The 15,016-nt window shown below is 42.4% G+C and overlaps 1 protein-coding gene across 1 annotated transcript in view; it reads right to left on the bottom strand.

Annotated features, from left to right (window-relative positions):
• HMCN2 (hemicentin 2) overlaps positions 1 to 15,016 on the bottom strand; it is a 207,712-nt gene that overhangs the window by 60,521 nt on the left and 132,175 nt on the right. The window contains exons 35-38 of the mRNA XM_063432432.1: positions 12,107 to 12,261; positions 6,200 to 6,296; positions 5,008 to 5,103; positions 3,662 to 3,838 (exon numbers count right to left, since the gene is read on the bottom strand). Coding sequence (XP_063288502.1) covers positions 3,662 to 3,838; positions 5,008 to 5,103; positions 6,200 to 6,296; positions 12,107 to 12,261 — 525 coding nt within the window. The remainder of the gene's footprint in view (positions 1 to 3,661; positions 3,839 to 5,007; positions 5,104 to 6,199; positions 6,297 to 12,106; positions 12,262 to 15,016) is intronic.

Raw genomic sequence — 15,016 nt, 5'->3', positions numbered from 1 at the left:
ATTCGGCCCATCTAGTCTGCCCAGTTATATACATAAAGTGGCTATATTACAAGAAATATTTTATTTCAATTTTTAAAAAAAAAAGACAATTTGCTAAATAAAATTGTACTAACAACTAACATCCCAGTTGCTCTGGCAGTCCTGGGCCCCACTTTCCCTCTCTGCACACATAGATAGCGAATATCGCGATCTATGTTTGCAGCCGCGGGCCCCCCCGCTCCCTGTTACCGTAGAGGGGGCCCAGGCAGCACACTGCCTCTTCTCTTCTCGTCTCTGCTAATAACTCTCGCGAGACCCGGTTGCCCTGGCAACGCTCCGCGGGTCTCGCGAGAGTTATTGGAGGAGAGAAGAGGAGAAGCTGTGTGCTGCCTGGGCCACCTCTGCGGTAACAGGGAGCCCGGGGGGCCCCACCATGCCACCGGACCACCAGGGATGGAATCTCCCCCCTCCCTAGACACAGGTAAGCAGGGAGGGGGGAGAAACAATTTAATTAATTAATTTTTTTTTTTAAATAATGTTAAAATGCCCCCCTCCTCATTGGACATTTACACACACACACTACATACACTGACACAACACACACACTATATACACTAACAACACACACACACACACACACACACACTACATACACTGACACAACACACACACACACACACTACATACACTGACACAACACACGCACTATATACACTAACACAACACACACACACACACACACACACTACATACACTGACACAACACACACACACATACACTACATACACTGACACAACACACACACTATATACACTAACACAACACACACACACACACTACATACACTGACACAACACACACTATATACACTAACACAACACACACACACTACATACACTAAAACAACACACACACACACTACATACACTGACAAAACACACACACTGCATACACTGACACAACACACACACTACATACACTGACACACACACACACACTGCATACACTGACACAACACACACACACTACATACACTGACACACACACACTGCCACAACACACTACATACACTGACACAACACACACACACTGCATACACTGACACAACACACACCACATACACTAACACAACACACATACTACATACACTGACACAACACACACACTGCATATACCAACACAACACACACTCTGCATACACTGACACAACACACTCTGCATACACTGACACAACACACTCTGCATACCCTGACACAACACACACACTGCATACACTAACACAACACACACTCTGCATACACTGACACAACACACACTCTGCATACACTGACACAACACAACACAACACACACACACTGCATACACTAACACAACACACACACTACATACACTGACACAACACACACACACTGCATATACCAACACAACACACACTGCATACACTAACACAACACACACTCTGCATACACTGACACAACACACACTACATACACTAACACAACACACACTGCATACACTAACACAACACACACTCTGCATACACTGACACAACACACACACTGCATACACTAACACAACACACACTCTGCATACACTGACACAACACACACCGCATACACTAACACAACACACACACACTGCATACACTAACACAACACACACTGCATACACTGACACAACACACACACTCTGCATACACTAACACAACACACACTGCATACACTAACACAACACACACTGCATACACTAACACAACACACTCTGCATACACTGACACAACACACACTGCATACACTAATACAACACACACTGCATACACAAACACACACACTGCATACACTAATACAACACACACTGCATACACTAACACACACAGTGCATACACTAATACAATACACACACTGCATTCACTAATACAACATGCACTCTGCATACACTACACACTAACACACTCACTGCATCCACTATACTGACACACACTCTGCATTCGCTACACATTACCACACTCTGCATTCACTACACTAACACACTCTGCATTCACTACACTAACACACACTCTGCATCCGCTACACACTAACACACTCTCTGCATTCACTACACATTAACACTCTGCATTCACTACACTAACACAGACTCTGCATCCGCTACACACTAACACACTCTCTGCATTCACTACACATTAACACATTATCTGCATTCACTACACATTAACACACTCTCTGCATTCACTACACTAACACACTCTCTGCATTCACTACACTAAGACACTCTCTGCATTCACTACACATTAACACACTCTCTGCATTCACTACACTAACACACACTCTGCATTCACTACACCCTAACACACACTCTGCATTTATTACACACTAACACACACTCTGCATTCACTAAACTATGCACACACTCTGGATTCACTATACTGACACACACTCTGCATTCACTACACTAACATACACTCTGCATCAACTGTACACACAGCATCCACTACACAAACATCCTGTATTTACAGTACACACACTACATCCACCACAAATTGAAACATTCTGCATTCACTATACACAGACACTGTGTCTAATACACACACTACATCCACTACAGACACTGCATCCACTAAACAAATTTCATCTAGTACATACAAACACTACATCCACTACACAAACACACACTACATCACTGTACACACACTACATCCACTACTCAAACACTCTCTGCATTCACTACACATTAACACTCTGCATTCACTACACTAACACACACTCTGCATCCGCTACACACTAACACACCCTCTGCATTCACTACACATTAACACACACTCTGCATTCACTACACATTTACAAACACTCCGCATTCACTGCACTAACACACACACTACAGTCATTACACTGACACACACACTACAGTCATTGCACTGACACACTCTGCATTCACTACACACTGACAACCACTCTGCATTCATTACACACTAACACACACTCTGCATTCACTAAACTATGCACACACTCTGGATTCACTATACTGACACACACTCTGCATTAACTGTACACACAGCATCCACTACACAAACATCCTGTATTCACAGTACACACACTACATCCACCACAAATTGAAACAATCTGCATTCACTATACACAGACACTGCATCTAATACACACACTACATCAACTACAGACACTGCATCCACTAAACACATTTCATCTAGTACATACAAACACTACATCCACTACACAAACACACACTACATCACTGTACACACACTACATCCACTACTCAAACACACTCTGCGTTCACTATACACACTGCATCTGCTACACTAACACACTCTGCATTCACTGCACAAACAGTATCTAATACACACAAACACTACATCCATTACACACATTCTAATTCACTTCCACTATACACACCACATTCAGTCCCGCATCATTGTCAGCGGACTAGGTAGGGCGTGGGCGGGCCCGGGAGGGAGAGGTCGGGGGGGGGCCCAGACCTTGTGCTTTGTCAGGGGCCCCAAAATTTCTTATGGCAGCCCTGCCCAGTGCCCAAGCATCTGGATGAGGTACATGATAGTGCAACAATATAGTATGGTAATGGAAAACTAAGCTGATAATTGTCTGATATGATTTGCCAGTGCTGGTGTCCTGAGCTATATGTGAAGCTTTAAAATCACAAGAAAATTACCATAAACATCCAAAGTGTACAGGAGTTCACTAGTGCCGACTGTGTTCGATGCCACACAGCGATATTCTCCACTGTCAGATCTTTGAGCTCTCTCTATCTGCAGAATCCTTCCTTCATTTAACAGGGTGATCCCAGGCATGGCGGTGATCAGCTGTTCGCCTCTGTACCAGGACACAACTGTAAAAACAAGGGGTTAATCTGAATTGCAAGGGCAACAGCTAGTACAATGCATACATTTTTAAGAATTCTGCCCAATGTTTCCCCTAACCATTTTTGGTTAATGATCCAATAGTAAAAAAAAAAAAAAAAAAAAAAAAAAAAAATCTGCCATACCCTGCACTTTTTGTAGTACTAAAGGGTACTAACCACAAACTACAGATTCACAGGGTTTATTACGAAAGTGAAAATTAATAGTTAATTTAACATTTACTCCATACGTGGACTCCTTGCTCATGGTGCCTGAAGGGATATCGGTTATACCTCACTGACGAAGCCTTACAGGTTTGAAACGTTAGTCTGGGGTTGCCGTATCTCTTGTGCAGAGAGAGCCGGCCTGCATTCTGGATCTATTCTGCCCCTTTGGGTGGAATCAGTCTGATATGCTAATGGCCTGGTACTTTTTGTAATGGCACAAGACGAGCTCAAACCAGCTTTAGATCCCAGAGGAGGCCCACCGAAGAAGGGCTATTTGAGCTGTTGTCCATTCTTAGTACTCTCTTGCACCTTGTTTTTTTTTTTGCTCTCCCCAAGTTTAAAGGGTAATCCAAACGTGGACCCCTTGTACACGGTGCCTAGAGGGGTATCAGCTATACCGTAGTGGCGAGGCCTAACAAGGTTGAAAAGATCGTCTGGGGCTGCTGTATCTCTTGTGCAGAGAGAACCGGCCTGCATTTTGGATCTGTTCCGCCCTTTTGGGTGGGATCAGTCTGATATACAAATAGCCTGTTTCTTTTTGTAATGGCACAAAATGAGCTAAACCCAGCTTGAGATCTGAGCAGGGACCCCCCAAATTTAAGCTCAATGTAGCCAAACTGGAAGCAAAGCTGCCTTAGAGAATGTTTCCAGGCTATTGGCTATTTTACCCTGATTTTGAAATTTGCTTTGAATTCTTACTTTAGTGAATAACCCTGTAAACAGTTTGAAGTGAATTGGCTATTTTACCCTGATTTTGAAATTTGCTTTGAATTCTTACTTTAGTGAATAACCCTGTAAACAGTTTGAAGTGAACTGTTTTGTCCATAAATCATTAATTTCTAAGAAGGGTAAACTGGGAGGCTATTGGATAGACCCTTAACAGGATGGAACATGCGATATTCACAGCACCCAATCCAATTGAGATGGCTTACGTGGAAACGGGCTTCCAGAAATGAGGCACTCTAAGGATGCTGGGAGATTTTCCACCACTGTATGGTTCACATCTGTAGGCTCGATATTAGGAGGCACTAAAATAAAATAAAAAACATAAAACGATTGAGTACAGTAAATCTGCTGTGCGAGTATACTACATATATATAACGTGGAAGGTTTAGGGATTCTGCTAGTGCACCTAAAAACAAGAATAAAAGTGCAACATTAAATCTGATTGTTGGCTATTTTCAGACAATATTGTTTTATCCTTGTTTTTCGGTGCATTAGCAGAATTCCTAAACCTTCCACGTTATATATATATATCTATGTTGATTGGTTATCATCTGGGAGATAACCTTGGGAAACTGTGTGCCTAGAAGTTAAGTTTGTTTGAACTATTTTACATATTTGCACAAATTCACTAACAAGTCAAAGGTGGATTTGTTGTTATTTTGAGACGAGTATACTACATGTCTATTAAACTCCATCCACTGTGTTCTATTCTATCCCAATATCCCAGACCCAATGGAGATGACCCAAAAAACAGGCTCAGCGTTTAGTACACAAGTGGTAAAAAAAGGTAATAGAAGAGCAAATAATAAAAATTATTATTATTAATAATAATACAAATTGTTACTACTTATTTATTAGCTACTAGTTGACGCTGCTAGTTAATTCAATAGCTGAACCGGAATACAAATATTGAGGATCTTTGTAAAACCAGCTTAATAAAACTGATTACAAGCAGCTCTGCTGATCTTGCTGGTAATATTGATAGTGTGGATATTTTGGCTGAGATGGCCAGTTGGTCCATTACAATATTATTCCTTTTTCCAGTATCATTGTTATGACTTAGCAGATCTGTATAACTAATTTACAGTCTCACACAGATAATCTGAGTCTTGGTTGTGAATTAAAGAGATAACCAGTCACTAGGGATTAAATACAAAGTAATTATGGGTCAAAATTCTGAAAGAAGCGTTTTCATTGGCAGTATTCCATTGGTTTCCATGGTGATAGCTCCACATTTAGAACTTTTCAACAGGACCAGTATTTTATACATTTGAACCACTGTAAAGCTGCTGTTCTGTTCCAGTCTCGGTCTCCTCACCTCGATGGGGAACATACATGGTCAATAAAACGTTCCTAACAATTTTTTCTTTTTTATCATCACATTTTGTTTTCACTCACCCAGCACGTTCAGGAATACATCCTGCCGCCCTTCTCCTGCAGGATTGGTAGCGACACATGTATACACGCCTTCGTCATCCAATGAAATTGATTCAATCTAAAACAGGACAAAATAAATGAATGGAAAAATATTAGCAATGTAACGAGGTCATGAGTTGAACTGGTCAATATGGTATATGACAAGATAAGATAAGCTGGCATCCGATTTACTGTGATCAAACTGGAAATGTACCTTTTAAAAGTATGTTACCTTTCTTGCATTGCCAAACATTAGGTCTTCAAAGCAAAAAAAATATAAAAGAAGAATTTAAAAGTCAGTTCGTACATTGGTTTAACCAATTCTGTGCACCTGTATTTGGTGAGTTGGGGAAGAATTGGTTGATTCTTGTTGGTGTGTAGTGCCACCGTGAAATCCGTTTATAGTTTCCCTCATGGGTGTTGTTGCTTATGGATGTTTTAAAGATATTGATAAATATGCGTGACCAGTATTTACGATGTAGTGATATGTTAAGTTCCTCTTCCCAGTGTTTAATAAAGTCTGGTTGAGAGTCATCAGGTCGCTTTTGTAGGAGTTTATAGAAGGTGGACAGATGTTTGGCTTTGAGGTTGTGTGGTGCACATAAGGATTCAAATTGTGTAGAAGATCTGGTGCCTTGTAAGAGAGACGGAATGGAATGAATGAAATAAGTGAGTTGTGAATGTCAGAACTGCAGTATCTCGTTTTGTTGGTCTATCGGTAAGAGATCTTGGTAGGGTTTCACGCCCTTGTCACTCAGTATGTACGGCAGTTGAAGGTAATTTGCATTGGCTGTACATTTTTGGAAAGCTTCTGTTTGGCACCTTGGTGAAAATAGTTGGTTTCCTGTGAGTGGATATAAAGGTGATGAATGAGGAGATAAGTTAGGGATGTGTCTGATTTTCATCTAGAGCCGTAGGTTTGGCGTGATTGTGGGGTGTGGGGTGTGTGATGGTAATAGGAAGTTGTTCCCCGTGTTGTGCCACGGTATTGTGTGAATCGGGATTGTGAAGGAGACAGATTCCAACTGCACCCATTGTTTGTTGTTTTGATGTATCGCCCATTTGTATATCCTAGTGAGTGTGATAGCTTGGTGGTATGTGTCCAAGTCTGGTAAACCTAAGCCTCCTTGCAACGTATGCCTTGTTAAACACTTGCATTGGAGTCTAGGGTGTTTGTTCACCCAGAGAAAGGTGGTGAAAAGGCGCTTTGCCTGTTTGAAGAAAGGTGTAGGGATCTTGGTGGGCAATTTAGTGAGGACATTCATTTTCAGAATGTGTATTCTGCATAGCCATCCAAAATGTGGTTTATTCCAAGTAGTAAGGTCCTTTGCTATAGATGTCAAAAAGGGTGGGAAGTTTAGGTCATAAACCCGGTAAAGATTTTTGGGTAGGTGTACTCCCAAATATTTGACTGAGTCCGGGGACCAGCAAAATGGGTGTGATTTTTGTAGGGTGGACTGTGCAGATTGTGTCAAATTTAATGGGATAATCTCACTTTTGGTTACATTCACTCTCAAGTTAGAGATCCGGTTATAAGTGTTTACTTCTGTGAGTAGGTGCGGAAATAATTTGATAGGGTCCGTGATCGTGAAAAGTAGATCATCCCGGAAGGTGGAGACTTTGTATTCTTGGTAAGCGGTTTGAAAACCCCTAATGTCTGGGTGGTCTCTAATACCTTGGAGAAAAGGCTCGATGATTAAAATAAAGAGAAGAGAAGAGAGGGGGCATCCCAGTCTCATGATGTTCGTTATCTGCACCTTGAGAGTTGGCAGTTGACCCTAATTTTAGCCCCTGGTTTGGAATATATGGCTGAAATCCATTTCAACCAGTTTGGACCGAATTCCATTGTCTGAAGCGTCGCCATCAGCATGGACCAGTCCACCCTGTCGCATGTCTTCTCGGCATCAAAAGTGAGGATAGGCTCTGTGAGGGCTCCATCCCTGAGAGGTGAATTAGGTTAAGTAGTTTAGTGTTATTTTTGGCCTTCCTCCCGGGCACAAACCTTGCTTGGTCAGGGTGGACTAGTCCCCGCTACAGCAGCCGAAGCTGGTTGGCAAGAATTTTTGTGAAAATTTTAAGGTCTATATTTATCAAGGAGATCACAGTCTGTAATATCCTTTCCTGGTTTGGGTATCAGTGTTATGTGGGCTTCTAAGGCTGCGTCTGGAAGGGTGTTGGATGTTGTGAGGGAATTGAAGGCTGTCGTGAAAGGGCCATTGAGTGAAGACGAGAAGGTCCACCTGGACCTGGACTCTTGCCAACTGTCAGAGGGATGAGCAAAAAGGTGTACTGTACGACGATGAGAGTCGTAGGGGGATAGTAGTAGTGGTTAGTGGCATGCAACATGTACACTTTTGGTGAATAACAAGTTACCACCTGTGGGTACCCCATCTCCTGTAAGTGCTACCACCTTCCGGACAGTAAACTATGTGCGTTTTGTTCATGAGAAGTTCAGTGCCTAGTGTGGCGGGGCCGGTCGTTGGATAATACGATGTGATCGGCCACAAGACAGAGAAACGTCTGACCCGGGTTCGCAGTAGTGGAGATGAGTATACACAGGAGCTTGGTGCAGGAACAGTCCCAGTGCATCTGTGGAGGTAAGCGGCAGCGGAAAGTTCCATAGGAGATGCCGGAGCTCACACGGTGGTGTATAATGCTTGGTACCTTGTCAGTGTATCTCACCATCGCACCTGTAAAAGCTCCGTGAGCGTACCCATACGGGTGTGTAAATCAGGAAGATGTGGATGTCTCTATTGGGAGTTGCTGGGTAAATTCTTCATCCTGTGTCCCACTGAGGATCAAAGGCAGAACGGCTTGATCTAGAGATGGAAATTTGCAGTGGTTGGTGGCCTCCTCAGTTTTCTTATGGATGGAGGTATCCAGGGTAAAGAACCCAGGGGTAGGTGACTGGGATGATGATCAGCAGGCCTTAATGAGCAGACTAGTGTCGGGGAGGAGGGCCTGCAGGTGACTGATGGCCAAGTGCCTGATCTCTGATTTCGTTGCATCGTCTTTTCGGCGGCGTTTGCCAACAAATCCGTCACAGAATTTGCGTTAGAGGTTGGGCCTGTTGCGGGCCATACCAAAAAAAAATGTGGACCTCTGGGAGGCCTAGGCTTTGTGTGAAGACCGCCACATCGTTTGCAGATGACAGGGTGGCAGTGGCTTCATTGTTTGAGGCAGTAAGAGCAAGGGGGAAGCCCCACTGGTACTTGATAGAAACATAGAAACATAGAAACATAGAATGTGACGGCAGATAAGAACCATTCGGCCCATCTAGTCTGCCCAGTTTTCTAAATACTTTCATTAGTCCCTGGCCTTATCTTATAGTTAGGATAGCCTTATGCCTATCCCACGCATGCTTAAACTCCTTTACTGTGTTAACCTCTACCACTTCAGCTGGAAGGCTATTCCATGCATCCACTACCCTCTCAGTAAAGTAATACTTCCTGGTATTATTTTTAAACCTTTGTCCCTCTAATTTAAGACTATGTCCTCTTGTTGTGGTAGTTTTTCTTCTTTTAAATATAGTCTCCTCCTTTACTGTGTTGATTCCCTTTATGTATTTAAATGTTTCTATCATATCCCCCCTGTCTCGTCTTTCCTCCAAGCTATACATGTTAAGATCCTTCAACCTTTCCTGGTAAGTTTTATCCTGCAATCCATGAACCAGTTTAGTAGCCCTTCTTTGAACTCTCTCTAAGGTATCAATATCCTTCTGAAGATAGGGTCTCCAGTACTGTGTACAGTACTCCAAGTGAGGTCTCACCAGTGTTCTGTACAATGGCATGAGCACTTCCCTCTTTCTACTGCTAATACCTCTCCCTATACAACCAAGCATTCTGCTAGCATTTCCTGCTGCTCTATTACATTGTCTGCCTACCTTTAAGTCATCAGAAATAATCACCCCTAAATCCCTTTCCTCAGATGTTGAGGTTAGGACTCTATCAAATATTTTGTACTCTACCCTTGGGTTTTTACGTCCAAGATGCATTATCTTGCACTTATCCACATTAAATGTCAGTTGCCACAACTCTGACCATTTTTCTAGTTTACCTAAATCATTTTCCATTTGGCTTATCCCTCCTGGAACATCAACCCTGTTACATATCTTAGTATCATCCGCAAAAAGACACACCTTACCATCAAGACCTTCTGCAATATCACTAATAAAAATATTAAAGAGAATGGGTCCAAGTATAGATCCCTGAGGTACCCCACTGGTGACAAGCCCAAGCTTCGAATATACTCCATTGACTACAACCCTCTGTTGCCTGTCACTCAGCCACTGCCTTACCCATTCAACAATATTCGAATCCAAACTCAAAGATTGTAGTTTATTGATAAGCCTTCTATGTGCAACAGTGTCAAAAGCCTTACTGAAATCTAGGTAAGCAATGTCTACTGCACCACCCTGATCTATAATTTTAGTTACCCAATCAAAAAAATCAATAAGATTAGTTTGGCATGATCTCCCTGAAGTAAACCCATGTTGTCTCTGGTCTTGAAATCCATGTGTTTTTAGATGTTCAACAATCCTATCCTTTAACATGGTTTCCATCACTTTCCCCACTACTGAAGTAAGGCTTACTGGCCTATAGTTGCCCGACTCCTCCCTATTACCTTTCTTGTGAATGGGCACAACATTCGCTAACTTCCAATCTTCTGGGACTACTCCTGTTATCAATGATTGGTTAAATAAATCTGTTAATGGTTGATGTTTCTGAAATGTAACATATCGGTGAGTGACCGCAATACCCTTCTTGCTTGAAGAGTCATCGAGGAGAGATCAGGCTAGATTTGTATTTGTGCATTATGAAATAGTAAGGGCTGTGTTGTTTGTCTTAGCATACGGAGAAGGTCCTCTTTGACTCCGTAGTAGTGCAGTCGGCAGATTAAATCCCTTGGCTGGGGTACCTCTGGGTCGTAATGCCCTGTCGAATAATATGGTCTCCGTTACAGACCTGTTGATGATGAGATTAAAGAGTTCTTGCAGGGTAGTTGGCAGATCCTCCTGATCCCTTTCTGGGAGGCTCTTTACTCTGAGGTTGTTTCTCCTCCCTCGATTGTCTAGGTCGTCTAGGGACCTGTACATCGCCGCCATCTGCGAGTTCTGTGCTTCAATAGATGCGCAGAGTTGATGTAATTGAGTTTGTGTGAGGTCTCGATCATCTTCTAGGGTGGTAACTCTGTCTCCCATGTGCTTGATGTCGGTAGAAATGGCGTCCATTTTGACTTGGAACGACATCTCTAATTTGTGCAGCATGGAGGCAGTATCGCTTTTAGAAGGGAGATTTTTTATAGTCTCTCGTAGGTCGTTGTCGAGGGTGTGTATTGAACCCTCCGAGTTTGCTGGCCTGGATGGCGGTGACACGTCCGGGAGTGAGTCCGGCGCCATGTTGGAGCCAGGTGCCTCGGCATGGTGATCAGCGTTATCTCTGAAAAATTTGGTCAGAGCGCTCGATTTATCTCCCGTCTGCTTGGCCGAAGTATGGTGGGCAGATGAGGAGCGTTTGGGGTGCCCCATCTTAACCATTGCACCTTATAATAGTTAGCTCTGCTAACAAGAATCCATGCAGGTCAGAGGTTCTAGGGTGTACATATTTATGTACACACCCCCAAATAGGCGGCTTAGTGCTCACATTCATAGGTAGTGCAAGGATATAAGTGTGGTAGACAACTTTTTATGACTTCAAATGAAAGGATACAAGGGACAAGACAGACACAAGTTCAGGACAATATTACAGCACTAGAATATAGTGCTGGAAAACAATGATTCTGTGCTTAATTTTTGTATTATTAAATCGATGGACATTAAAATCTCTGTACCCCACTGTCAAATAAAATTAACAGTAATTTTGTATTCCTAAATCCGTGCAGGGGATTTACCTGTAGCTTGGCCCCACTGGAAGGTAAAGGTATTCCGTCCTTCCACCAGCTTGAGGTAGGGGGCGGTGTTCCTGAAACTTGACATTCCAAGACTAGTGGTTCCCGGAAAGTGGCATACACACTATTACCACCAGTGATGGTGACCACAGGAAGCTCTGTCATATGGATACACAAATATATATAATATGTAAGGCTACAAGACAATTATTGTGAGTGGATGCTGCCAGTCATAAGCAGACAGGTTTATTAATTATACAGATGGAGTCAGAGAGCACAATAAATGTGTTTGGTGTTAGTAAGATACTTAAAGGGACTCTGCAGACAATTAAAAATGCCATCTTATTGAATAGGTTATAGTGCCTGTAAATTTGGTTCTGATGCCTAAGATCAAGAGGGTTAGAATGCAAGTTTGGTTAGGTGGGATACCTACTTGTTTTTACCCTGGAGTGAAGGTAGATAGAATTCAGATTTCGGTTGGGGGGGACCAGGGTTGTGGAATGGGAGGGGAGGTTTATTTTTTTTAAAGGAAAAAAATAGAAAAAAAATATAGTGCCTGTAATCCTCTGTCACTGTCCCTCCATTTAGTGTTAAATAATTTTTAAGCAATGTTAGCACTGAATGAGGGTTCCTGGGTCTGCCACAGCCCGGCCTTCACTGGAGGTATGGCTAGCCCAGACATTACTCACTTCCTTAGTCATACCAATTTATACCAGCAAAGGGCAGGTATGAATGGCTAAAAATGGTCAGATGTAAATTTCTGCCAATGATTTCCACCCATTACTGCTGAAGTTACCACTTCCTCATTAGTCCAAAGGGGATGAGTTGCCGGCGAGTCTCATTTGGCATTAAACCATTCAAACGTATTAACATTAAATGGAAGGATGGTGCCAGGGGATTCCAGACACAATAACCACTTCAAGCAAATTAATTGATTGCAGTGCCACTTTAAAGGGACATTCCAGACTTCCAACCATTTCAGGTGCACTGCATATGATAAATTTCTGCAAGTTATACTGGGTGGGTTTATATGATTAAAGGGACATCCCAGGCTCCCCCACACATTATGTTCCCGTTGTAGATTAGGTTACAGTTAGTTATAATGGGTGGGTTTATATTTTTAAAGGGACTCTTCAGGCTCCTATACATTATGTGCACTGAAGTTTTGGCTACAGTCGGTTTTCTAGGGTGGGCTTACATTATTGAAAGGGCACGCAGGTCTCCAACATAAGATAGGTACATTGATTAGGTTTCAGTTAGTTATATTAAGTGGGTTTATTATATTAAAGGGACATTCCATGCTCCTACATATGATGGTATCACTGTGTAGGTTAGGTTTCAGTTAGTTATACTAAATGGGTTTATATTATTAAATGTACACTGCAGGCTCTCACACATGTTAGGTGCACAGTAAAGTTTTCGTTACAGTCAGTTTTCCTGGGTGGGCTTGTATTATTGAAGGGGCACTCTAGTCTATATTAGGTTTCAGTTAGGCATTTTAAATGAGTTTATATTATTAAGATCATGTCATTTTATGTTCATTCTTTAAGACTTTTTGTTAATTGTTTGTTTACCTAGTGTTACTACTCACTGATAATCTTGTAAATTTATGTTCATGGTTTATGACTTTCACCTATCTGATCCTTCCTATCTTTTTATCCCAAATGTTATCTCCTTTTAGTTTTTCATCTCTAATTAATTACCTTAATAGCCCCATGTCTCCCCACCCATAATAGTGTGTTTTATTTCTTTTTTTTTTCTAACCTCAGACCTTATATTTCAGACTGGGCCCCTTAAAACAGCATTAACACCCAGCACTCCCAAGCAACCAAGTCCTGCTGAATCTTCAGAGCAGAGGTATCATCTCTGGAAGATTGCCCACCTACCCTCCCCACACCATCCCACCCCATGGTCGACAACTTACTTATAGATAGTGCACATCAGCTGGTTTCCTTAACACACCAATCAAATCACTAAACCTCTCCTCACCTGAATTTATTTAACACACTGCATCCTTACATTGGTTTACTCACTCATTGATATTTGTGTGTTTGTATATATGATCTCCATATCTATATAATACACTTTTTCTAATGTTCTCCCTTCTATTTTTCACTTTAACACTAACTTCTCTCATCACTAAAATATCGCTATCCTTTCACTCATCTGTCCCTAGCAACACCATAATTATTACTTCCACCTTACTCCCCTCCCCTCTCTATTCATCCCATGCACTCTACACATACCTTTCCAGCCTATCTCCACCAACTCCTCCCAAATCCTCTACATACATACCCTCCTACAAAACTTTCAAATCCTACTCCCACCTTCACTTCCTTTCTATCCTTCTGCTCCTAGCTGCTGGTGATGTCTCTCCTAACCCCGGCCCCCTCGCAACAAACTCAGCACATACCAACCCAAGGATCCACACTAATCTCATACCCATCTCATGTTCCTCTAAATCCTCCTTCAATACTGCCCTCTGGAACGCACGCTCTGTTTGCAATATAACTAAATCCACTGCTGTCCATGACTTCTTCATCTCTCGTTCTATAGATTTACTAGCCATAACAGAAACCTGGCTCTCCCCCTCTGACACTGCCACCCCTGCATCTTTGTCCTTCGGTGGTCTCCAACTTACCCACAACCCAAGAAACTCTGAATGTAAAGGTGGTGGTGTTGGGTTTCTCCTCTCCCCTCACTGCTCTTTTAAACCTCTTCCCACCCCCCCTTCTCTCTCTTTCCCATCATTTGAAATACACTCAATTCGCCTTTTCAAACCCTTCTCTGCTAACATTGCTGTTATTTACCGCCCCCCTGGTTCCCCTCTTCTCTTCCTTGACCACTTTGCTGCCTGGCTACCCTATTTCCTCTCTTCTAACATTCCATCCCTAATTCTCGGGGACTTCAATA

This window comes from Pelobates fuscus, chromosome 9, assembly GCF_036172605.1.
Source record: "Pelobates fuscus isolate aPelFus1 chromosome 9, aPelFus1.pri, whole genome shotgun sequence".
NCBI classification, from domain to species: domain Eukaryota; kingdom Metazoa; phylum Chordata; class Amphibia; order Anura; family Pelobatidae; genus Pelobates; species Pelobates fuscus.
Note: the sequence above shows the minus strand (reverse complement) of the source record. Positions and strands in the feature narration are given on the sequence as shown.